Below are 24,943 nucleotides of genomic sequence, written 5' to 3' on the forward strand. Positions count from 1 at the left end.
TTCAACTCGCAGCTCCCTATGCCGCGAGCTGACATCCAGCGAGAAAACTACCGTAATAACGGTATTTACGAGCACTATTACCGTCACCACGCCGCAAGATTTTTGGCGTTTTCCCCAACAATTGAATATGCCCCTAATTGTTGGATATGTACACATACACCACATGGACACCAAAATGTTGGATTTTTGGCATAACCTTCACATTTTATAGATTTGCTTAATTTGCTGGAGGGAAGACCAGTTGCTGGGAAATAAAATGAACCATGGCCTCCTTACTTAAAATTGTTGTCACATATATTGACTGAAAGTAATGTATGTATATGGTAACTGCTTTTAATAGACCTATTAAGGAGAGACGTGACTTTCTAGGTAAAATTGGGAAAAGTCCTGTATTTTAAAAATCAAAATTTAGATCTGTTGGACCAAAGAGGTCTTTGGCAACAGTAGCATAAAAATATTGCAATATAACTTTACAAAATGGTAAAGAGCAATTAGAGAATAATAAATATGGAAAGCTTATAGATATGTTCTGCATATATATATATTACATGTAACAATGCCATATATTCTACCAGATAATATATGTGTGGAAGTAAGGCATATAAGTGTTTACCACTGAATTCAGGGGGGAAGATGTTATGTAGAAAAGGTGGTTCTAGTTGTTATATATATATATATATATATATATATATATATATATATATATATTTACACAAAATGATTTAAAGCCACTTATACAGCAAAAGTATTTAATAGATTATTCAATTAACAAGAAAGAAAAGAAGTGATGAAAAGAGTGGAAAACAACGAGTATCACAACTTATTAGTGAAGTAACCAGTGTACATGTATTGATTGCATTAGAATTTTAAGGTATTACACATAGAAATATAAATTAATTTTATATCCAAGGTTTAGCTACACTGATAGATAAGATAACTAATGTGTATGATGAAAGCTTCCGTTATGTTGCAAAAGAGCTTCAAGTTTTCAAAACAGAGTTAATACAACATAGATTGATCTTAAACTATCTTACTACACAAACAGGAGGCTATTGTATAACATTACAGATGAAGTATGGAACATAATGCCGTATCTGAAAAAGTACACAGATAATCAAGAGGAAATAATTGATAACTTTATGTATGAAGTAGTGGAAAAGAAGAAAGATTTTGTAAAGATACATGACATTATGTACAGGAGATACATGGTTTTCATAGTTGGCTCCAAAAAATAGTTTTTTCAGGTTTTGGTACATGGTTCAATCATTGTTGCATTCATTAGGAATATTTCTTCTCTTTATATTAGGAGTATTATTGATTATCTATTTTGTATTAAAATGTATACCAGTATTGTTGAAATTTTGAAAGAAAATTTTGAGTAGAAATATTTAAAAAGTTAGTAATACAGGAGAAGATATTACAGAACTGTATGAACAAATAAAGACTTATAAAAATATAGTGTGAGTTGATGTAACTATCAAATGGGGGACTTGTCAAATGTATTTTTGGATGACGCCAATATATTAGCATGAAATATATTTACATTGATTCCTTACTTTATTTTTATCATATTATTTGATGTGGAATTTTTATTACTCCAATTGTATTTATTTGTGTGCTGAAGAGAGATAAGAGCAGCAGTGTAAGATTTAATTCTAAGAACAGATGTTGCCAATTAACTCCAGATGAATAAAGACGTTCTTAACTCCCATTGCAGTCTTGGGAGCTCAATGGACTATGGAACGCCTATATACTACTTCAACCATCTGTAATATGACATTTGAATTGCAACAAAGCCTACTGTTAATTGTTTATAAAAGGGATGTTTTGTCTCCAGAAGACAAAAGTTTCAGACTTTAAATCTGATGATATTATCACAGCACTAGCTTTTCTTTTGTTAATATACCTTTTATACTTTTTCTTAAAGTTCCTTTGCTGTAAAAATTCAGTTATTGGTTTTATCAGAATGGAACACGGTTAAAGGATTTAACTCCATAAACTTACACCAGAATCTGCAGAGGCAGCCTCACAAACTGACAAAGTTTTACTTCACATTAATGCAAATCATCCCATAATATTTCAAATCTGATTAGAGAATGGTTTGTAATAAGAACAGAGAGAAGATCATCGCAGCAGGACGAGGTCAGATCACAGTAATGTAACCTGATGAAAGAAGAAGTATCTGTATTAGCTTGTTTCTTATACTGTTCAGTCTCACATCAACATAAAAAGAATAAAACTGTGCAAAGTAGACACAATTGTTGCAGTATATTTCAGCTATTAAGCTGTAGGTGTGTTACTGAAAATATCGTTATTGGTGTATTGAATATACAGGATAATAGTTGTATGTGTATCCAAGTCCCAACCCCTTAGAGTATTGAGCACTAAGATCATGTGGCTTCAGAATGACTTTCCATGAACTGCAGGCACTTTTACTACTATTCACTTTAGAATCAAATAAATCAAATCTCTATCTGAGACAGAGCACACATATAAGGCACACATATAAGAGATATCAAATATTATTTATAGAGGATTAGAACAATCTAATTTTCCCATTCTTATAATATGACATGACAGCCACTCCCATTATACTAAAATGTACATTTTTCTAGTTAAATAGGTTATTCATCTGGACCTATATTACATCTTGTACCACATTTGATCACCAACATAAAAAATAACTATCTGTACAAAATCAATCTGTGTCTAGCTTTGTGGTTTGTGGATATACCTGAAATCCACATGCTGGCAGCAGTAAAAATGTTTAATCAAAGTCCAATCTACTAACGCTTTATTATCACCCCCTTCATTCATTTACATTCTTGAGATAGTAAAGTGTAAAATGGGAAGACAGAAAGTCTGTTGTATGTTCCAGGGTGAGAAGATAGGAGTGTCGCCTGTGGTAGCTTCAAAGAGCCCCTGCTGTGAGATATAGCCTGGCCTGGGATGGAGTTTGACACCTGAATAGACTTTTAGGAACCACTCAGCATGGTGTCTGGATCACAGAGGCCATGTGCTAACTTGGCTATACTTTACATAGATAAATAGAATTAAGCCACTTCAAATCAATAAAAGTAGTGATCAACCACATATTCCTCCATAGCATGATGAAGGGCAGCTCATATGTCAAATTCATAATTCTGCCCCACAGAGAAATTAAGGAAATGAGTATAAGCTCTATGATTTCACTGTATCTGGGCGTGTTTGATATAAAAAAAATGAAAATACGCCCAGACAAATTTATGGGGATTTATTTAGAATAAAATTGGATCTGTGTGATGCTCCACAGAAAACTTAGGTCACATAGTAGAATTGGTTAGTAAATGAGGCAACATGCAAATGGTAATTGAAAAAATTGTCACAGACCACAACCCCTGGGGGTAGGAAGAGGTGTGGAAGTGTCTTTAAAAAGCTGAGACCAGGTACAGCAAATTGTCAGACTTGTGGGAAATCAATTTACATTGATAAGCTGTCCATCTTCCAAGCCAATTTCCCTTGGCCAGAATATAGCACTTATCTGTAAGTTATGCTCTGAATTCAATTCCTTTTATTTTTAACTGTTTTTCCTTGTGTAAAGTCAACTTACTAATTGTTTATTCATTATTTTTTATATCTGAATACCCTGTACTTCTGTATATTAAATCTATAAATTTAGTAAGCTACATCCTTGATACTCTAACAAATCCATTAGCCTGTTAAGAAGAATATAGCTCGACAAAGTTAACCCTTTGGGGGGTATTCAATTGTTAGAGAGACGCGTTAAAATTTCGCGCTCGAAAAAAAACAAAAAACCCGCGCTCGTTTTTTCCTGTTCGAGCGCGCGTTTAAAAAAAACAACCCCTCAATTCAATTGTTTTTTTGCATGCACCCCCTCGCGCTCTATTATTGGTCATAGCGAGTTTGAAATGGTTAAGGCACTCATTTTACTATTAAAAAATAAAAGTAAATTAATGCAATCAAGAATGGCCACAGCACTGCAAAGGAGATTGGGCCCCTACACTGCAATCAAGAAGGGCCCCAGCACTGCACAAGAGAATGGGCCCCCACACTGCAATGAAGAAGGGCCCCAGCACTGCAAGCAACAATGGCCCCCCCTGTACAGCAGAATTAAAGATTTTACAAGGAGGTACATTTTTTGAAATTTACAAACATTTGAACACTGGCCAAGCATGGACATTTGTAAGGTACAAATATTTGTGGGACAGTGGGCAAGCCGGACCTTTCTTCGAAGGTAAAAATATTTGTTGCGACTTTGCGTAAATGAGTGTGTATAAGTAAAGCATCATAAAACTGAGGATTTCGTCCATGGTGAGTATTTTGTATTTTTTTTTTTTATTATTAAAATCTATGGTGTACATGAGGGTGTTTACTGTATTTCTTGGGGTTTTATTATTTTTAATAAAGATTTGTGGTTAGAATGAGGGTGTTGTGCTTTTATTTAACATTTTGCTTTGTGGAACTATAAATAGAGTGGGGGAGCAAACGATTTTGCTTTTAAAATATAAATAAAAAAACATGATACTTTTTGGCACAACCACCCCCCCTTAAAAAAAAATAATATAAAAAAGTTTTAAATACATGCAGCACTATGGTTATTTCTAAAGGGGGAAATTTCCAAAAATTATTAATTATTATACACTTTTTTTAGTACTTTTCTTTTTTTAGGTTACTTTTATGAACTTTTACACCTATTTTCTCAGTTTAATTTCTTTTTTATTAACTTACAAAAAAATTTTTTTTCTTTGAGCAGACCAAGGAGGTGCGAGATAAAACAGCAGATTTGCCTGTTTCACACTGAGCGTTAAAAAACAATTGAATAGCTTTTTCCGCTAAGGGTTCGCAGCCATTCTATACTTTTACATTGACAAATGCTTGGAGCGCGATAACACCGTTTCGGTAAAAAAAAAAAAAAGATTAGAATTGGGGGAGAAGATTTCGCGCTCGAAAATAGGGAAAAATAGCAAAAAAAAGACTTAACGCGCTCGAACTTCCAAACTCGCTAACAATTGAATACCCCCCTTTGAATTCCAGTGTGTGATTTGTTGATACATTTGATTAACAAGCTTAGTGTGTGCTTGCACTTACATTTGTGTAACAGTCTGGAGGTGTGAAGAGTTAACCCTTTGTTTGCTGGTGGGACCTTGTTAGCCTGTGATAGCTAAAAGCCTTGTGTGCCAGTGTGGGCAGGGCAGTCTCTTCCATTGGGCACAATGGGCAGGTGCCCGGGGGCCCCGCGGGCCAGGGGGCCCGTCCGAGGCAGCACTAAAGCAAAAAATCCTTCAAAAAAAACCCTAGAAAATACTTACCTTGCAGTCAGCTGGCGATCCGGCTCCCTCACTGGTCTCCTCTTCCGTGCGGCGCTCGCAGTGCATGTCGGGCGTGACGTCATCAAGCCCGTCCGACATCCATTGCGGAGCGCAGCACGGAAGAGGAGACCAGTGAGGGAGCCGGATCGCCAGTTGACTGCAAGGTAAGTATAATAGAAAAGTAAAAAAAAAGTGAGATAGATAGATAGATATATCACTTATTTTCTTTTTTTTACGAGTATATATATACATAGGGGCCCCGGAGCACTGCTTTGCCTGGGGGCCCATAATGTGGTTAGGAGGGCCCTGAGTGTGGTACAGTAGATTGGGGTCCTATTGCCCGTATTCAATAGGTAGTGGCAAACCTGAAGTGTGTGGAGGGTGTTAGAGCGCTGTTTGGGGGTGATTCAGTAGGTCTATAAACTGTGTGATAGGTGTGAGAATCGTGTGTGTCCTCATACAGCGAATACCCCAAAGTCACGGCAGCTGGGAGCGTGTTCGTGACAAAAACATCTTCACTTCTTTAGTTCATTTAAATAATCCCATCCTGTAATACTAATTCTAGTTTGTCTTTATTTAATATGGATTTGAAAACAAGAGAACGTATAGGTCTAATCATTACTCAGCAAGGACAGCCCCAAACTGACCAACTCCTGCTGTTGGACAGGCACGTTTTCACCTCCACAGATGCTGCCATCTTGATCTGTATCTATGCGCTTCCCAGTAAAACATGTAAAATTGTGCAACTGCGGCATCACAAAATGGGCATTATAACTAGTAATACTAATAACTAATGTAAAAAAAATATTAAGATAAAAGTGATAAATAACACAAAACAATGATTGTAATTTAACAATTCTAAAATAAATCTTAAAAATATATAATTCTGCCTTTTGTGGTCAATCGTGTTTTTAGGTAATTAAGAGTCAAATAAAACTGCAATCAGTTGTTTGAGACACAATTCATAATGTTATAACTTGGTGGTGCATATATGAATGTAATTAATGCAAAAAAAAAGTGATAATAATGCAAAACAATGGTTGTAATTTGACAATGAATAGAAAAAGTTTCTTAAAAATATACTCAGTTGACATAAAAGGATAATATTTTTATGTCATTTTGCCTTGTGTGATCTATAGAGGAGATATATAAATACTAACGCAAGTTCTTGCAGGGTACAGCTTGGATGTCTTAGTCCATCACACAGAAGTTTTACTCCAGAGTCCTGCAGATCATTACATGACAGGTTCAGTCTGATCAGAGACCGGTTTATAATAATAACAGAGCGGAGGTCATCACAGCAGGAGGAGGTCAGACCACAGTTTGAAAACCTGATGAAAGAGGAGGTATCTGGATTAGGTAATTTCCTTATTATTTTCAACCTCACACTCAGCATGAAGTCATAACTGAAAGAATTAAATTGTGTAAAGTAGATATAATCACTGATTGCTGTAAGTATATGTCACTGAAAAGGTTGTTATTGATTTACTGAATATATTGTAGATAAAAGTAGTTGGATGTGTGGTTGGATAAAGCCTCCTTAGACTATCTTGTGTCCTCAGAAAGACATTCCATGAACGGCAGAGCTTTCTTAAATAAGTAACAGTAAAACATATGAGCATGATTTGTAGAGGATATAAAATATCATCCATATCCGAATGTCAGCATGAAAAATAACAAATGGAGTAAAATAAATCTGCTTCTAGTTTTGCAGGTTTCTGGATAGATCTACATGGTGGGAACGGTAATGTTAGGACTCAAATACTGCCAGTATTTTGTATATGGCTTGCAGTACCTCTTTACCACCAGAGGTGTTGCTGTTTTACCTTTGAACATTCCACCTCACCTGCAGGAGTTAACCTCCTTCCCTAATTAGTGATTGCACCTGTTCCACTATTTCATATACCTGCCCCAAACATTGCTCCATGCAGTTTCCTTGCTGCTGTTGTCTGTATACCCTGTGAATATTCTGCTCCAGTCTGATACTCAGTTTTGACCTCTGCCTGTGACCTGACCATCCCTGATTGCTGTCTGGATTGCCCTTTTGCCTGGTATTTGACTCTGCCTTTCGTTTGTGATTCCACTTCCCAGCTTCAGGTTTGTGGTGCCCGCTGTATGCTCCATTGGACATACCTGTGTTTACTGTGTTTCACCATCCAGATTTACAGCTCGATCTGGCTTCTGAACCATCCCTTGTATTGTGTTGCTCTCCAGCGCCATCTCCACACAGGCCACAACTGGCATTACACCCAACCTTGAATCTGTTGTTCCTATAGACCGAACTATTAATCATTCCCTGCATCCGTGGCTCAAACCTTGGATACCTGCTACCTCATTTGTTCTCAGTCCTCCAATCCCCACCGCCTCTTTGCCACCTTCAGCTCCCACCCTCCGTCCCGCCTTCCCGCTCCGCTTCTGCCTTCACCACTTTCTTCTCTTCCAAAATTGAGGCCATCAGACTGAACATCTCCTCATCCCCTTCTCCCGCCACCCTCATCGCTTCACCTCCCCCCATCAACCAACTCTGCAGTTCCTTCAGCCCTACAACCGGTGAAGAAGTTCACTCCCTTATTCTTTCCTCTCCACCCTCTACCTGCCCTCTCGATCCCATCCCCTCTCACCTCCTTCGCTCTCTTTCTCCTACTGCCTGCTCTTAACTAGCACACCTTTTCAACCTATAACTCTCCTCTGGTGTAGTACCCTCCTCTTTTAAACACGCTCTTATCTCTCCTATTCTCAAAAAACCCAATCTTGACCCCACATCTCTTGCTAATTATCGTCCTCTCTCTCTTCTCCCCTATGCCTCCAAATTACTTGAGCGGATTGTCTGCAGCTGCCTAACCAGGCACCTCGCGGACAATTCCCTCCTTGACCCTCTCCAATCTGGCTACCGCTCCCTCCATTCTACCGAAACTGCCCTGGCCAAGGTTACTAATGATCTCCTATCAGTCAAATCCAAGGGTCACTTCTCCGTTCTCATCCTCCTTGACCTCTCTGCAGCCTTTGACACCATGGACCACCCCCTCCTGCTGCAAACTCTTCTCTCTCTCTGCCTCTCTGGTTCTGTTCATGCCTGGTTTGCCTCATACCTCGCTAATTGCTCCTTCTCTGTATCCACATCTGGTTCTTCCTCCTCCCCCTACCCTCTCCCCGTGGGAGTCCCGCAGGGCTCTGTTCTTGGCCTTCTACTCTTTTCGCTCTACACTTCCTCCCTTGGTGCTCTCATCTCCTCCTTCGGTCTTCAGTATCACCTTTATGCTGACGACATTCAACTCTATATCTCCTCTCCTGATCTTTCCTCCACCCTCCTCGCTCGGGTATCCGACTGCCTCTCCACCATCTCCTCCTGGATGTCCGAGCGCTTTCTCAAAATCAATATCTCTAAAAACTGAACTCATTGTCTTTCCTCCGCCCAGACTCCCATCCTACCTTGACCTCTCTATTGTTGTCAATAACACCACCATCTCCTCTGTCACCCAACTTCGCTGCCTGGGAGTCACCCTCGACTCCTCTCTCTCTTTTGCCCCCCACATTCATTCCCTTGCCCAAGCCTGTCGCTTCCAACTACGCAACATCGCCCGCATCCGTCCTTTTCTCTCTCAGGATGCCGCCAAAACTATCATCCAGGCACTCATCATCTCCCGCCTCGATTATTGTAACCTCCTTCTCACTGGCCTCCCGCACTCCCGTCTCTCCCCCCTCCGCTCTATACTCAATGCGGCCGCAAGACTCATCTTCCTCTCACGCCGCTCCTCCTCCGCCTCCCCTCTCTGCCTTGCCTTACACTGGCTCCCCTTCACCTACAGAATCCTTTTCAAACTCCTCACCACCACTTACAAGGCTCTCTCCAACTCTACTGCCCCTTATATCTCTAACCTCCTCTCCATTCACACTCCTGCCCGCTCTCTGCGCTCGGCCAACGACCGCTGCCTCTCCTCCACACTTATCACCTCTTCTCCACTTCCTTTGAGCAGGCAGAAAGGTCTAAGTCCTTTTGAAAGGAGAAAAATATGCGCTCTCCTGCAAACCAGGAACCCACCCCAAATACATTCACCCCCTCCCCCCTTTATCTGATTTAAATAATCTAATCCCACAGTACAAATTCCATTTATTTTTCTTTAAAGTATGGGTGTGAATGTAGGCGCAATTGCGTGTCTAATCCACATTGAGAAAGGAACACCCCCAATCTGACCAAACTCCCCCTCTGTGATCTCTGCACCAGCAGGCTTCTTGAGCAAGAGTGTCAGCTCTTCAAACAAACCTTGGTGGTGACAAGGTTAGCAAGCTTAGTAAGGTAAGAAATAGTGTGTGAGGTAGACAAGGAGAATTGTATTAATTGTTAGATAGATCAGGTAGTTATTTTTAGACTAACTATATGTCCCACAGTGCTGCATCGAGACATGGTCTATGTCTTTTATGGAGAGGACAGTCATATAAATACTAAGACAGTTCTTACGTAAGTTCTTGCAGGGTACAGTTTGGATGACTTAGTCCCTCGCATAGAAATTTTATTCCAGGATCCTCCAGGTTGTTCCATGACAGGTCTAGTGTGACCAGAGATCGATTTAGAATAACAACAGAGCGGAGATCATCACAGCAGGCTGAGGTCAGATCACATCTACCTAACCTGATGAAAGAGGAGGTATCTGGATTATGTCTTTTTTTTTTTAATCATTTCCAGCCTCACAATCAGCATGAAGCCAGAAATGAAAGAATAAACCGGTGTAAAGTAGATATAATTGTTGGTGGGTATTTCAGCTATTAGGCTGTAGGATTATGTCACCGATTGACTGAATATAGATTGGGGTAGGTGGACGTGTTGTAGAATAATGTCTCCTTAGAGTATTGATCAGTAAAGATCCTGTGGTCTGAGATTACCGCAGGATAACTTTCCATAAACTACAGACCCCTTGTTATCGTTCATTTTAGAATGAAATCGATCATATATTTAAGACGGGACTTTCTTATATGAATTAAATCACAAATATAAAAAGCTAAACATATTAAATGATAGATGATTTAAAAAATCCCATTTTGCCTGGACATTTACCAATGAAGACATCTAATCATCTAATCCTCACAACATATTCTTATCATATTATGAAGGGCAAACGCAAGATTTGTAGACGGGGGTTTCCACACCACGCCACCAGTGGGCGTGACCAGCATGCATGGGGGCGTAGCTATAATTTTAGCCAATACTTGGCTGCTCTCCAACTTTTCCTATCTCCATAATATACATGGGCAATGCTGTGTGCACTACTGTTAGGTGCACACAGCTCTCCCTTTTCAAGCAGAGCTGTGTGAAGCGGGAGCAGGGTCCAGCCACCTCAATTATAAAATCCCGAGGCTTGGAGGGGGTTTCCAGGCACTAGGAACCCCCCTCGGTTTGTCTATGTTATGTGACAACATCACATCAAAGTCCAATCTAACACAAAGTTTTTCTCTTACAATACTGCTCAGTTGACTCTCATTTATATCTTACAGGAACCATGAGAGCCAGGGGACATAAATCTGTTTCCATTACATTTGGCACTTTTGTATTCTTCAAGGTCTGTATTGCACTGAAGCGCGTTTCCTAAAAAAATTCTAACTGAAAGGTTCAAAATGCCTGGTATTATAATTACATAATGGTGACATAAAAGGAAATGACAGCGGCTGATGTTTCTGTGATTTTGCTTTGTGTGGTCTATGCTTTGTACTGAGAGGGCACTTATATAAATACTGGGATGGTTCTTACCTAAGGTCTTGTAGGGTGCAAGCTGGATGTCTTAGTCCTTCACACAGAAGTTTTACTCCAGAGTCCTCCAGGTTGTTCCTTGTCAGTTTCAGTCTGATCAGAGACCGGTTTGTAATAATAACAGAGCGGAGGTCATCACAGCAGGAGGACTTCAGACCACAGCTCTTTAACCTGATGAAAGAGGAGATATCTAGATTACTTCTATTCTTATCACTGTCAGCCACACACTCAGCATCTCATAACTGAAAATAAACTGATGTTCACTGTCCCCCGTGTTCTGGTACAGTAACCGCTTATAACAACTTATACTGAAACAGTAATTATCGAGCAAAATGATGTTCTATATGATTTCCTATGAGAGAGGAGTCTAGCTTTGTTTTATGGATATTACTTCTGTCATGACGTCCTAGAAGACATCATCCTTTTGAGAAGTCATGGGCTTTGGATAAGACACATCCACTATTTAGATCTTTGCAAAATGAGGGTCTTTCCTCAGGACCAGCAAAAAAAGTTACAGTTCATAAACAAGTATCCGGAGCTTTCTATGTACCTCACATGACGCAGCACCACAGCTTCCCGGATTTATATCATTTTTGGGTCCTTTCTAAAGACTCACAGCCTAATCTGATTTATGAAAATCCATATAACACACACTCTGACAGTTCAGAGTGCTCTGATGTTTATATCCTAGGGGCTTCAAGTGTCAACCTCCAGTGCGTTTCTTCAGATACCGGTATATAAAGTACAGAACCCACAACAAAAGTGTAAAAAATTAAACTGGCAGTGTTTGCTGGGTCTGCCTCCACTCGTGTGGTGCTCCTGAACTCCTGGGTTTGTGGGTTCATCCACCTTGCAAAACATTGTGAACTGATGAATAAAATTCCTTTCAGTATTTAGTAAATTCAAAGTCAGAAAATTACACTTTGCACGCTAGCTACACCGAGAGGACTTCATTCTGTCCCCTATTGTCAGCGCTTTGCTTTCCACAATGGAATGCACTCAACGTCCTGGAGAGCAGGAACTTGCAATGTCTGTGGGTATTCAGATTCAGCCTCTCAGAGATCTGTGTCCATGCAGCGTTTATCAATTGTGGGAGGAGTTATTAGGGTTTGGGCCGTGAGTCCTTGGAAGGGACACAAAAGATGATATTTTATCCCACTTGCCACTTTTTATTTTAGATGTGGTTTACGAAAAAAATAGATTTAGCCACATAGCTGTACTTGAATGTGGTTAATTGAGATTGGTCTCGATAAGTGGTCCGCTATTTACTAAGTTCACTAGAGTCTGGAGAACTCCACAATTTAGCAGCTCCCGCCCACATTAGCCCCTAGACCAAGCAGGGCTTTGTTGTGTAGCTTTATAGGCGCCCTTAATCTTGGATTTATATCTCTCACTTGTACTGTGCATGGCCACAAAGCTATCATTTTGAACTATTAAAATCAAAACTTTTGATCACTCAGAACAGAAAAAGTCAGGCCAGACTACCATCCCCATGAGCCCGTGTTTTGGGTCATTGGAAAACCAGCAGCCAGATAATTCCATTTTTAGTTTGAGCTCTGCTCAATTATGACCTGCACCTGCGTACGCAAATTATCGGTCGAATGACTTAACCTATCCATTCATGAGCACCTTAAAACTGACAACACTTGCTACATCATTAGGCAATATTACAATGTGTATTGCTCTAAAATGAACACAATATCAGATTATAAGCAGATGAAAATTGCTCATTTTATTATCAGACATGTTGGAAAACTCTGTCGGAAGACCATGCCACTAACAGGCCCCAAGTAAGTCAGAAGCCATCCAGCCCAGTGATGCTACAACATCTCAGAACCCCCCTCGACCTTCTCTAATAAAGAAGACATTCAAATATTTCAATAGAGAAAACTTATAACTTTGTGTTCGTTCCATTAAATGAATAAGCAGCACCACACATAAATGGATGTCACTCTCAGCATATCAATAAAAATTAGACAAATCTAAACAACAATTTTGTAATATATTAATAAAATCAACAGACTAATCAAATGTGATCCTAACAACAATAACATCCAATTATATACTGCCAAGCTAAAGTGATCTCATAGGGTCAGACTGATATTGGGTCTATAATTATAATACAAAATTGTAATTTAGATATATTTGTGTAGTGTTAATTGATATTTATATAATTGACCTAAAAAAAACTAGACTGTTGGGACTTGCATATCCGGCAATCCCTAATTAAACTTTTAAAGAACAGGACTTCAATTATCACAGCTAAGTTAACTCCTTTGGTTCTTAAACAAAAAATGGTTAATATAACAGTAGAAAACAAAATTAAATAAGTTATGTTTTTCCTGTCTGAAAGGTACAAATTGTACCATTTTCATAGCAAACTGTACACCTGGGGACCACTAAGTTTATTGAAAATAGATAAGGAAGTAATAAAGACAAGTTACACACAAAATATATGACTAAATACAAGCATGGTCAACAGAGTAGAATAATCTATGCTTAGATATTTTATTTATAATGTACAGAAACTAAACCCTAAATAATAGATTAGTTTCCTTAATAAACAATATTATTAATATTATCACGTCAAACCAAGCAAGAAAAAATTACATTTCGGGTCCCTTCCCTTCGTCAGTAGTACCCCTACCCATTAGTAATTTTGTGGGAATCCCAGACCCCTGGCACCAAGAGGAGGAGGTCCAATGCTTTCGGTGATCACAGCATTCCATGCTATGAATGGAAGATGTGTAACAAATATGGCATGTGACTGGGATGGCCATGGGTCCTATGCATTACTTATATACCTTACTCTTGGCAGCTTTGGATTACCCACCAAGACCTGGCTGCCGCAGTTTAAGAGCTTTGCTTCTTCTCTTAGATACAACCAATGGAAGCAAGTAATGGCGGCAGTGTAGGGGTCCCCACCAAATCACTAATTGGTGGCATTATTGAATGAAAAGTAAACCAAACGCACATATGCCCTGGCACTGCCCGATAGAGAGGCTGACTCTGGATTAGTGTTGGAGTTGGTTTTCTACTGCCAAAGCGAAGCTAAATGATGGTGGACTAGAAGGATAGATGCCACGCTAGGCTAGATCATCAGAGAAAACGTCCAAGAGTGGATCTGTGCGACCACCATGTAAGTCAGGCCAGGGTTCCTTATATTTAATGTGTGCCCAATTTATCAATTAGCGACCTTGGGTCCAAGGGTGTGCAGTTCAGGATAATGATGAATATCCCTCCAGGCCAGGTAACAAACTCAACAGGGTCACAATTATACACAACTTTAACAGAAGCTGGTGGAAAAATGTATCTACTGGGGAATTAGCTGAGAATAAAATATTTGTGTATGTTCCTTGGCATCCATAGATGTATCAGGGGCAGAGGTTTACAAACCGATGAGGCCCATGTAAGTTCCTGTATTGTGTGACCCGTAATATACATGACGTCACAAGTTTATGGAGCCTACTGTGATAGGTTTATTTGCTGGCCTTGTTATTATTATCCTTTATTTGTTAGGCACCACAAGGTTTCTGCAGCGCCGAACACAGTACAAACAGTAGACTATACAGGGTGAAACAGTACAAAACAATAAACAAAAATACCAATACTTCAGAAACTCCAGGTAGGGTAATGCAATAAACACAGAGCAGAAGAACAGCTAAGGAGACAGGAGGGAAGGGGGCCCTGCTCATGTGAGCTTACATCCTAAAGGAGGGTAGACAGAACAGGCACAAGGGGAGCCAGATGAGACAAGGAGGATAGAGGGAGAGCGAGTGAAGGAGATGAAGGGGTTATGCGGATGGTTGGTAGGCTTTAAGGAAGAGGTGGGTTTTCAGTGCACGTTTGAAGGAACACAGAGTAGGAGAGAGACGGATGGAGCGAGGGAGGTCATTCCAGAGAAGGGGGGCTGCACGGGAAAAGTCTTGGATTCTGGAGTGGGAAGAGGTTATAAGAGTTTTACTATATAATCTACTTACTTTAGTTCCTGCATCTGACTCTGTTGAAACAACCCGGACAAACTGGATCCAGCCTGATTTAGATCTTCCTCTGTATCGGGAAATCTGCATCTCCTGAAACTGGAAAACACACAAAAAACAATAATTTACTGTAAAAAAAAAAAATCAAATGAACCTTTTACGCATATGCCAAGATAAAATGATAAACACCACTGACACATTGATGATTGTGATTTGCAATATTTAAATGAGACAGAACGTTGGAATTATTTAAATTGATTACTTGAAACACCCATTACTATTTATTTTTAGTAAAGTAAAAATATAGTGGATAGATTCTTTAAGTTTTCACAGCAGTTATTGATAGTTCTTCCTCTCTGTAATCCACTCCCATTATAACCCTTTACCTTTGACAAAGCTATTTATTTTATATACTGTGTGCCATAGAATAGAATCAAATTAAAAGCAACATGTACTGTGGTAGATGACTTATACTGGTGGCTCACTGTAGATTTTATTCTTAAGCTGAGTACACATTACAGAAAATTTCTCCCGATGAGAAAACCTGTAACGATTTTACCAACAACTGAAAGCCCAGCTGAGTATGTCAATTCATGTGTAGACACCTACACGAGTTACCTTCAGATCTGTGATCTTCATCTGTCATAACCATCAGCTGAAAAGATGGTGACTCTATAAACTCTATGGCGATCTGCCTAAACTGCTGGTCATGAGTTCCTATTTGCCATTTTATTTTATTTTATTATGAGTTCAGAATTTGCCCGACATCATTCCATGCAGAGTTTTAGTCCGGTTATTAAATCATACCAAACGATACGATGTGCTTTGGTACGATAAAACATGATCGTGGGAGCGTACACACTAGTGCAATATCAGACCTAAGTCGTTTATCGTGAGATTGGAATGATCATTGGTTGAAAAACCTGTTTCGTGTACCCAGCTTAACAGCTTAACACTTTCTATTAGTTAATGATCTCCTAAACATTATTCTGTTCCCATAAAGATTTCAACTCTACAACGTGAAGTAACTTAAATAGTATCAGGTCACCAGGAAAACTTTGTGCCAAATACATACCAAAGTTTTGCACATTTAGAAAGTGCTGTAGATAGAACATTACGAGCTTTAGGTCCCAATATGTAGTCCTCAAAAGACACAATGTGCCTTATTGTACTTGTTTCCAAGCAGTAGGCTACTGCTCGGCAACCAATGTTCTCCTGGTCACTTTTTTTACCATAAAAGAGACCATTAATTTTCACATTAAGAAAGTGAGACATCATTCTCTCCACATAGACTTTATCCTGCGTCTCGTAAAGGCAGCATAGTATTTCGTTGTGGTTTTCTGATGGATTTCTCCTCAACCATTCCTCCAAGACAGGTTTTTCTCTGAAGGAAACGGTACAGTTAGTCGTTCTCTGAGTCTCCTGAATTTGTTTCTCACTTGAAAGGCCAAATAAGAATCGTACAGTTAATTTGAGATGTGCCTTAACCATTGATGCCTCCAATAAATCTTCCGCTTTCCTAATTTTTAAGTTGACAAAAGGTTCTTTCACAGATTCCTTATCGAGGACATAGTAGAGAGCAGCAAAGAACTCCTGAACACTCAGGTGTATGAAGCTGTAGCAGGTGGAGATCTCAATGTCCCTATGAAAGATGTTCTCATTCAGAAACGCAGACTCAAGCTCTGACATAGATAGTCCATGTCTCACAAGATCTGATTCTTCAAATAGAATTCTGTTGTCCCAAACTCCTTCATTGGCCAAAGTACACAGCTTCTTTATACATGTGTTTACGGACTGGGCAGAGGTCCTTCCATGATACTTTATTAAACTCTTTAGGTACAGCAGGTAAATGGAAGTGGATGTCTTGGAATCAATCACTTGTAATCCCTCTTTTAGTAGTGGTTTCATTACAGTACATAGAATCCAGCAAGTTATAGGGACAGCACACATGGTGAAGAGAGTATCATTGTCCTTCACTGTACTAAGAGCCAGGTCTGCGTGCTCTTTGGTTTTAAAGAAATTATAGAAATATTTTTCACGGTCACAGCCGGAAAACCCTATAATTTCCACATATCGAGAAAATTTAACAAGGTCCTTCAACTTCATCAATGAGAATGGTCGCGTGGTGATTATTATTGAACATTCATTGAGCATTTTTTTCCGAAATAAACTGTTTAGAAGGGTTTCTTTGGAGATCTCTTGAAATGGATCTTCACAAACTTCATTGTTATTCACTGAAGACCATTTTAATTCATCAAAACCATCTACAATAAAAAGTATTCCTTTAGAGTTAATGAAGACTGACCGCAACAGATCAAACTGATATTCCAATCCACAAAAGTTGGATAAATATCTGGCAAGGCTCATTTTACAAATAATGGTGTTGACTTCTCTACAGCTCATGTAAAACACAAAATTAAACTGGTCTTTATACAGATTCCCAGAGGCCCAGTCCAGCATGATCTTCTGGGATGTCATAGTCTTTCCAATCCCAGCAGGTCCTTGTAACACCACAATTTTGGGAATAATTCCATCTTCATCAGAATCAAATAAAGCTTGAATAGTGGTTGGGCAATACTCATCAGAGGATCTATTTATTAAAATCTGTAGATGCCTCTGGCCTGTACATGTTATTTCATGTTGTCTCTCCTCTTCGTCACGATACTTCTTGATCAGTAAAAGACTGGTGAAACGTCTCTCTAATTTGATAGCTTCCCCTAACCTTGCATTATGATCTTCAATAACATGGTATTTATCTTTAATGTAGTCCACATATCTTAATCTGTAGTCTGTATAGGATTTAAACGTAGAAATTATTAATAAATAGGAAATACTCAGACAACCCTAATAAATAGTAAATTATAAGGCTTCCAACCTCGATGAAGCTCTTTAAATACAATGATGCTTTGAGCAAACATGAAAGCAGAGTTTATACATTAAACTAAGAAATGGTCTTAACATACATAAAAATAATTGCAAGAATTCAGAGATAAAAATATGCCTTTATTAACTGACTGACAATTACTTAGAGGAACTACAGACCTTAAACATTGTGTAACATGGGACCCCCTCAAAAAAAAAAAAAATCCGGGACCCTTGTTGCAATCTCGAGTTTTGTATCTCTGATATGTGTATAACTAATAAGTTCCTTTGGATTTCAGTATCATCTCTATGCGGATGATACACAAATCAATCTATCCTCTCCTGATATCTCGACATCTGTGTTGTCTCGCGTTACTGACTGTTTTTCTGTCATTTCGTCTTGGATGTCCTCTCGCCAGCTCAAACTCAATCTTTCAAAAATTGAATTAATAATATTTCCACCCACCAACAGAAGTTACTTAAGTGACATTTCTATTTATTTTGCTAACATGACCATAAATCCCACACTACAAGCTTGTTGCCTAGGTGTAATCCTTGACAAATATCTGTATCGACCCTATATCTAAATGATGTTACATACATCTAAAGAACATTTCCAGAATACGCACACATCTCACACAAGACATTGGAAAAACCTTAATTCAAGCAATTATCATCTCCTGCATCGACTATTGCAATTCCCTCCTTACTGGTCTTCCCAAAATCAGACTTGAACCCCTACAATATATTTTGCACGCAGTGGCTAGATTGATCTTCCTTGCAAACTGTTCTTCCTCTTGCTAGCCACTCTGTCAGTCTCTACATTGGTTGCCTGTATTTCAACGAATCCAATGTAAAATTCTTCAACAAACATACAAGGCCATCAACAAAATTGCACCGACATACATCTCTTCACTTGTTTCAAAATATGTCCCAACTCAACACCTCTGTTCTGCACAACATCTGCATCTCTCTTCCACTCTCATCACATTTTCCCATTCCCAGTTACAGGGCTGTTTTCGGGCTGCATCCACTTTGTGGAATTCACTTCCTCGCACCACAATACTTTCCTCTAGTCTTCAAACCTTCAAGCGTTCTCTGAAATCCCACCTCTTCAGACAATATTATAATATTCCTCTACCACCATCTTAATCTCCCTAGGTTACCCTATTACCACCCTCTACACAGCTAACACAAGACAACAACCCTCTGACCAACATTGCTGTGTGACTGATTATACAGCAAACCCACTACTTTTTAACATTGCATTCTACCTGGACCAATGTGCAATGTGATGTAGCACTTACCCTTGTGTCCCATAGACTAAGCGTGCGAACAGGGCCCTCTTACCTCTCTGTTGATATGTGTTACCAAGTATTGTTTTATTAATATTTGTTCCCAATTGTAAAGCGCTACAGAATTTGCTTGCGCTATATAAATAAATGTTGATGATGATGATGATATATATACATAGATGCATCTTACATAATGTTTAAGGTATAAGTCTGTAGTACCACTATGTATATTATAAACTTATCACATATCAGAGGTGCAAAATCCATGACTGCAACAGGGGTCCTGGATTTTTTTTTGGGGGGGGGAGGGGGAGTGTTCGAAAATGGGGGGAGGGGTCGCACCGCAAACCCCAGCTGACAAGCAGGATGTTTTTAATGAATATGGCCCTTAAATAAAGCATGGCCTCTGCCATTACTGACCTTCCATCTCATGGTGTTAACTGGACAACCATTATATCTTCATAGCCGCATGAGTAGACCTGTATATAATGGACACAGAGTGGTGGAACATCCAATGGTTGCTTCCTGTTGGCAGTGTGAGACGGAAGGCCGGTAATAAACATGGCCATTATACGCACCCGTCCCTATTACAGCATAGGTGGCAATGGGCTGTGGGAGTCGGGTTGTCATTCTGCATTAATCTGTAAAAGTGCTGAGAATTGGGCTATAAAACTGATACATGACTAACTAGAATCCACACGTTAGGTCCTATCCACCTGCACTCTGGGTCGCAGTTAGGTTTGTAGGCCCTTCTTTGGGACAGGAGGATTGAAGCTATCAGAACATATTTCTGTGTCACACGTTTATAATGGTAAAAGGGGAAAGTTCTTAAAATATGATACAAATATGCCGTAGTGTTTATGTGTGGACTATATTGTAGCTGTAAATAAAACCATTTAGCATTAACTAACTTTTCATACATATTTGCCTATTCTTGATTCTGGTAATCTAATTATTTCTTACAAAACAATGGGATGTCATGAAAAAATGAATGATTTGGCATCTTTGAATACCAGGTAGGTTGGGAACTAGTGGTCTTGGTGACTCAGCCGGGAGGTATACAGTGAATACCGCATATGGCTGAGTGGTCACAGCTCTCTGTCCTTCATCACTGAAGGCTGGCTTGTCTAACTCCTGCTAATTGCTACACAGGAGTGAGGGAAGCCAAGCAGCGGAGCTTGTCCAAAAGTGAAATACCCCTATAAAAAAAAAAAATCAAAAAAACTTTTGTTATGTAAAGAACAGCTCACCAACCCCTAACATGTGTCAATAGATCTAAGCCCTGTCCTTGCCCAATGATCAACCTAACCACTTAGAATGTAAGCTCTCTAATGAGCAGGGTCCTCCACAGCCTTTATGTCTGCATTTATTTTGTCTGCCTTGTATTTTGTCCTCCTTTTCCCTACTGTACGGCGCTGCGGAGCACTGTGGCGCCTTACAAATCTACGATAATAATAATAATAAGAATAATCAAAAGTGTAATGCTCAGATTGACAATTGAAACAGCCTATCACTGTTTCTACATACAATACAAGACAGCTTTATTTAAAACCCCCGCAGGACACAAACTCATTTAACTCACAATAAAGTAAAACATGACTTCTAGGAATTCTACATGCTCCACTAACAGCAAAGCTTATTAGGTGACCTGTGAAGGGACAGAACTCTCGTGAGACATATTATGACACCACTGAGGTGGGAGGGGCAGCGAGGTCCGTACCATATCATAGAGCATGTTGCTTCTGCTGGGAGTAGAAATATAGTACTGACAACTGGACAGGACAGTACAGGTAAAATCTGGTAGTGAAAGGGTAAGCGCAAAATGACTAAAGGGCATCTAGGGAAAGCAGAGATGACCTGGGGGCAGGAGGAAAGGAATGGAGCATGGGTAGATACATTTTGATGTGTGCGGATATGTGGAGAAATGGGGGACTCTCCTCATTGTAACGTAAACCTCACAAATACATTGTGCCATACATGATCAATGAGGGGCTTACCAATGGCTTGAATAATATATATATAATATTTGAAGATAGCGCAGGGAATATGTTATAGTGTGTGAAACTTTACCTTGAGCTGATCTTGCTCTGCGGGCATAGATAGCGCACAGACTCCCATAGTGCCTGGCTTATAACCGGGTGACTGCCTGGTGTGTGCAGGGAACCTTGCTTAGCCAATCACCTGGTAGAAATATCTTAACCTGTGTGACATCTGCTCCTTTCACCGGCCCAAGACCCCTCCCCTTTTCTTATTAATATTGATAAGTTTTAATTCCTTGTTAAGTTATTGAAAGAGAATATGTTATTAACCTTCAAGTGTTGTATTTGAAGAAATCCTCTCTGAATGACCTGAAAAGAAAAAAGCTGAAAGACAATATAATATTATATAAGAATATAAATATAAAATATATTTTATATATATATATATATATATGTATATACAAGTTAACCTGTGCATGATACCCATGCATTCTAGTCAAATCAAGCTACTTAAGGTGTTAAAAAGGTTCTTGTCATGCATTTGGCCTAGCCCAGGCCTCCTCAGGGGAAGAGCGTTACTTCCCGACGCAAGCGCCCTTTTTTAACGTGGTTTTGTCCACATGTCACCACCTCATCATTTTTCTCCATCACCTCATCCTTCATCTTCATCGCAACATCCTTCATCAAGCTACTTAAGGTGTTAAAAACTCCCTACTGTCACCCCTGGCAACCACCAACTGTCACTTCTCCTTCAAGAAATATATAGGTCAGTGTATAACTCTGCCCAGCAGGTGGCGCTGCAGCTTTTTTTTTTTTTTTTCACACACACGCCACTAGGCATTTATATAGTAGATATATATATATATATATATATATATATATATATATATATATATATATATAACACAAATAGATACAGATGGCGCTAAGATACTGCACCAGTAAATAAATATTAGAGTCCAATGTCTTGAAATCAGTCCTTCTTAAATGACACTTCCCCTGTGCGGGCGGCTGCCAATCCTCTGTACCAAGCGGTGTAGCAGGGATAAATCTAGAAATAAAATAAGAGGAGGCGCACAATAGTGTAGTATGGCGAGTTATTTTGGCCAAGTGGAAAAAATTCAAAGAAGGAACCAAACCACCAGGAATGGATAAGTCAGAGCTTCCCACCATGTGGATATCAACAGTGTCTAGGGTAAATGTGATTAGTTCATAAAATGAAGAGATCACACAGAACCAGATAACAATCAGGAAAATGTATACATATACAGGTCACACCAATGAAGGTATATGCGTACCAGAAGCCAGAGATTATATGGCTTATCTGTAGAATTTTCCAATGGACTGTGAGGGTAAAGTCAATCTTCAGCCAACCTTGATTATCCAATTGGTTACCTCTTTAACAGGGAACGCGGTCCTTGTTAGAAACGAAATGGCTGAAGATTGACTTTACCCTCGCAGTCCATTGGAAAATTCTACAGATAAGCCATATAATCTCTGGCTTCTGGTACGCATATACCTTCATTGGTGTGACCTGTATATGTATACATTTTCCTGATTGTTATCTGGTTCTGTGTGATCTCTTCATTTTATGAACTAATCACATTTACCCTAGACACTGTTGATATCCACATGGTGGGAAGCTCTGACTTATCCATTCCTGGTGGTTTGGTTCCTTCTTTGAATTTTTTCCACTTGGCCAAAATAACTCGCCATACTACACTATTGTGCGCCTCCTCTTATTTTATTTCTAGATATATATATATATATATATATATTAACATCACTTCTTTATGATACATATAGTAATGGTATTTCTATATTAGATCATAAAACACTTCTGTGTATTATATTATCAGTTTGAGACAGATCAGTAATGTCACCTCCACTCATCTCTGACACTGTAAATTCTATCTCAATTCTATCTCAATAAAACATCCCACACCTGTTTAATTACAACTTATACACACACAAAAGTCATTAGCACCTATGTATGGATTACAGCAACCATGCCCCTATTAAATAAACCAATAGTACCCCCATTAATTATGGCAGTCCAAGCTGAAGTGCACAGTGATTGTCCTGTGTGTGACGCTTCCTCCTGCAGTAAGTATAAGAGGAAACCTATAGTGATTGTGCTGTGTGTGACATTTCTTTCTGCAATCAGCATAGGAGGAAGTACACAGTGATGGCCCTATATGTCTGATGTTTCCTCTGCATTCAGTATAAGAGGAAATGCATTGTGATTGCGCTGTGTGTGATGTTTCCTCCTGCAGTCAGTATAAGAAGTGTACAGTGCTGTGTGTGACGTTTCCTCCTGCAGTCAGTATAAGAGGAAGTGCACAGTGATTTCCCTGTGTGTGACATTTCCTCCTGCAGTCAGTAAAAGAGATGCCATAAATATATGTATGTGTGACGTTTCCTCCTGCAGTCAGTATAAGAGGAAGTGCACAGTGATTTCCCTGTGTGTGACATTTCCTCCTGCAGTCAGTAAAAGAGATGCCATAAATATATGTATGTGTGACATTTCCTCCTGCAGTCAGTATAAGAGGAAGTGCACAGTGATTGCCCTGTGTGTGATGTTTCCTCCTGCAGTCAGTATAAGAGGAAGTACACAGTGATTGTCTGTATGTGTCATGTTTCCTCCTGCATTCAGAATAAGAGGAAGAGCACAGTGATTACCCTGTGTGTGTGATGTTTCCTCCTGCCGTTAGTATAAGAGGAAGTGCACAGTGATTGTCCTGTTTGTGATGTTTCCTCCTGCATTCAGAATAAGAGGAAGAGCACAGTGATTACCCTGTGTGTGATGTTTCCTCCTGCCGTTAGTATAAGAGGAGTGCAGTGACAGTAGGAGTAGAGGTACTGGAAGGCTGCAGAAACACCACCCAGGCAGCCACAAACACTGAGTGAACTTACTATTGTCAAGTGCACATGTGATTACATGGGTTGTTTTACTCTTATATAAAGAATCACTGACAAGCCACAAGGTAGAATCGCCCACTTTCCACCTCACAGGAACTCACCATGTTGTGTCACGTTGTGTTGGAGATCCTCAGCAGGTCTCATAAGACTAATCAGTTTGAAGACCTTTATGGTCACATCCAGCGCGGTTTCCTCCCCATAAATGTCTATGAGGAGGTTTTTTGTGGTAATGCGATCTGCCCTTTCCAGAGGACCACGTGGGATGGGGGATCGCCCTCCATAGGAGAAATCAGACAACTTGTCCTTAAATCGTATGAAGTCGTTTTGCATCAGATCTTCCAGAGACTCATAAAGAAGATCTCCTGGTGTCCTGCTCTCCTCACACTGAGCCCCTGATGAGAACAGAGTAATGTCCTATAACTGTTACAGAGAAAATCACCTTCACCACTGAGAATGTATCATTCACCTTCTCATGAGCCTCATTCACTCCCTCCTGCAACCTTTACTAAGTACATATAGCTTCCTGTCCTTCTTCTGTATGTTTTAACTAAATATAAATATATATTTATTTATATATATATATATATATATATATATACATACACAGTATATTATCAGGCTGATTTGTTTATTTGTGTTACCTCAAGAGACACAACAGTCACAGGAGAGATCAAATCTCAGTGGTCTCTAATCTCAGTATAATGGAGATCACATTCTCTCCTGATAATATAAATGCAGGGCTGAAAAGCACTGAAGTAAGAAAGAACGAGCAATGTAATTAATACAAGTTGCAGAAGGGCACATACAAGCTACTAAATGAAAGTCATCTCATCTAGAGCGTAAAAAAATCCCCTTA

General features: G+C 39.4%; 2 protein-coding genes across 5 annotated transcripts in view; both read right to left on the minus strand.

Annotated features, from left to right (window-relative positions):
• The window catches only part of LOC142159857 (uncharacterized), a 242,385-nt gene that overhangs the window by 182,704 nt on the left and 34,738 nt on the right, over window positions 1-24,943 (minus strand). The window lies entirely within an intron of this gene.
• Window positions 746-24,583, minus strand: LOC142159785 (NACHT, LRR and PYD domains-containing protein 3-like). 3 transcript variants are annotated; one of them, XM_075214510.1, is made up of 8 exons: window positions 24,189-24,572; window positions 21,496-21,549; window positions 16,105-17,818; window positions 15,030-15,128; window positions 11,050-11,220; window positions 9,766-9,936; window positions 6,470-6,640; window positions 746-2,163 (listed from the first exon to the last, which is right to left on the minus strand). In XM_075214510.1, exons 1-8 carry the CDS (start codon window positions 24,415-24,417, stop codon window positions 2,055-2,057), a joined length of 2,718 nt encoding a protein of 905 aa, XP_075070611.1. In that variant the 5' UTR covers window positions 24,418-24,572; the 3' UTR covers window positions 746-2,054. The 3 variants fall into 3 exon arrangements, with proteins under 3 accessions (XP_075070611.1, XP_075070612.1, XP_075070613.1); XM_075214511.1 differs by having other exon boundaries at window positions 21,496-21,534; window positions 24,189-24,571; XM_075214512.1 differs by lacking the exon at window positions 9,766-9,936 and having other exon boundaries at window positions 24,189-24,583.

This window comes from Mixophyes fleayi, chromosome 6 (genome assembly GCF_038048845.1).
Source record: "Mixophyes fleayi isolate aMixFle1 chromosome 6, aMixFle1.hap1, whole genome shotgun sequence".
Taxonomy (NCBI): domain Eukaryota; kingdom Metazoa; phylum Chordata; class Amphibia; order Anura; family Limnodynastidae; genus Mixophyes; species Mixophyes fleayi.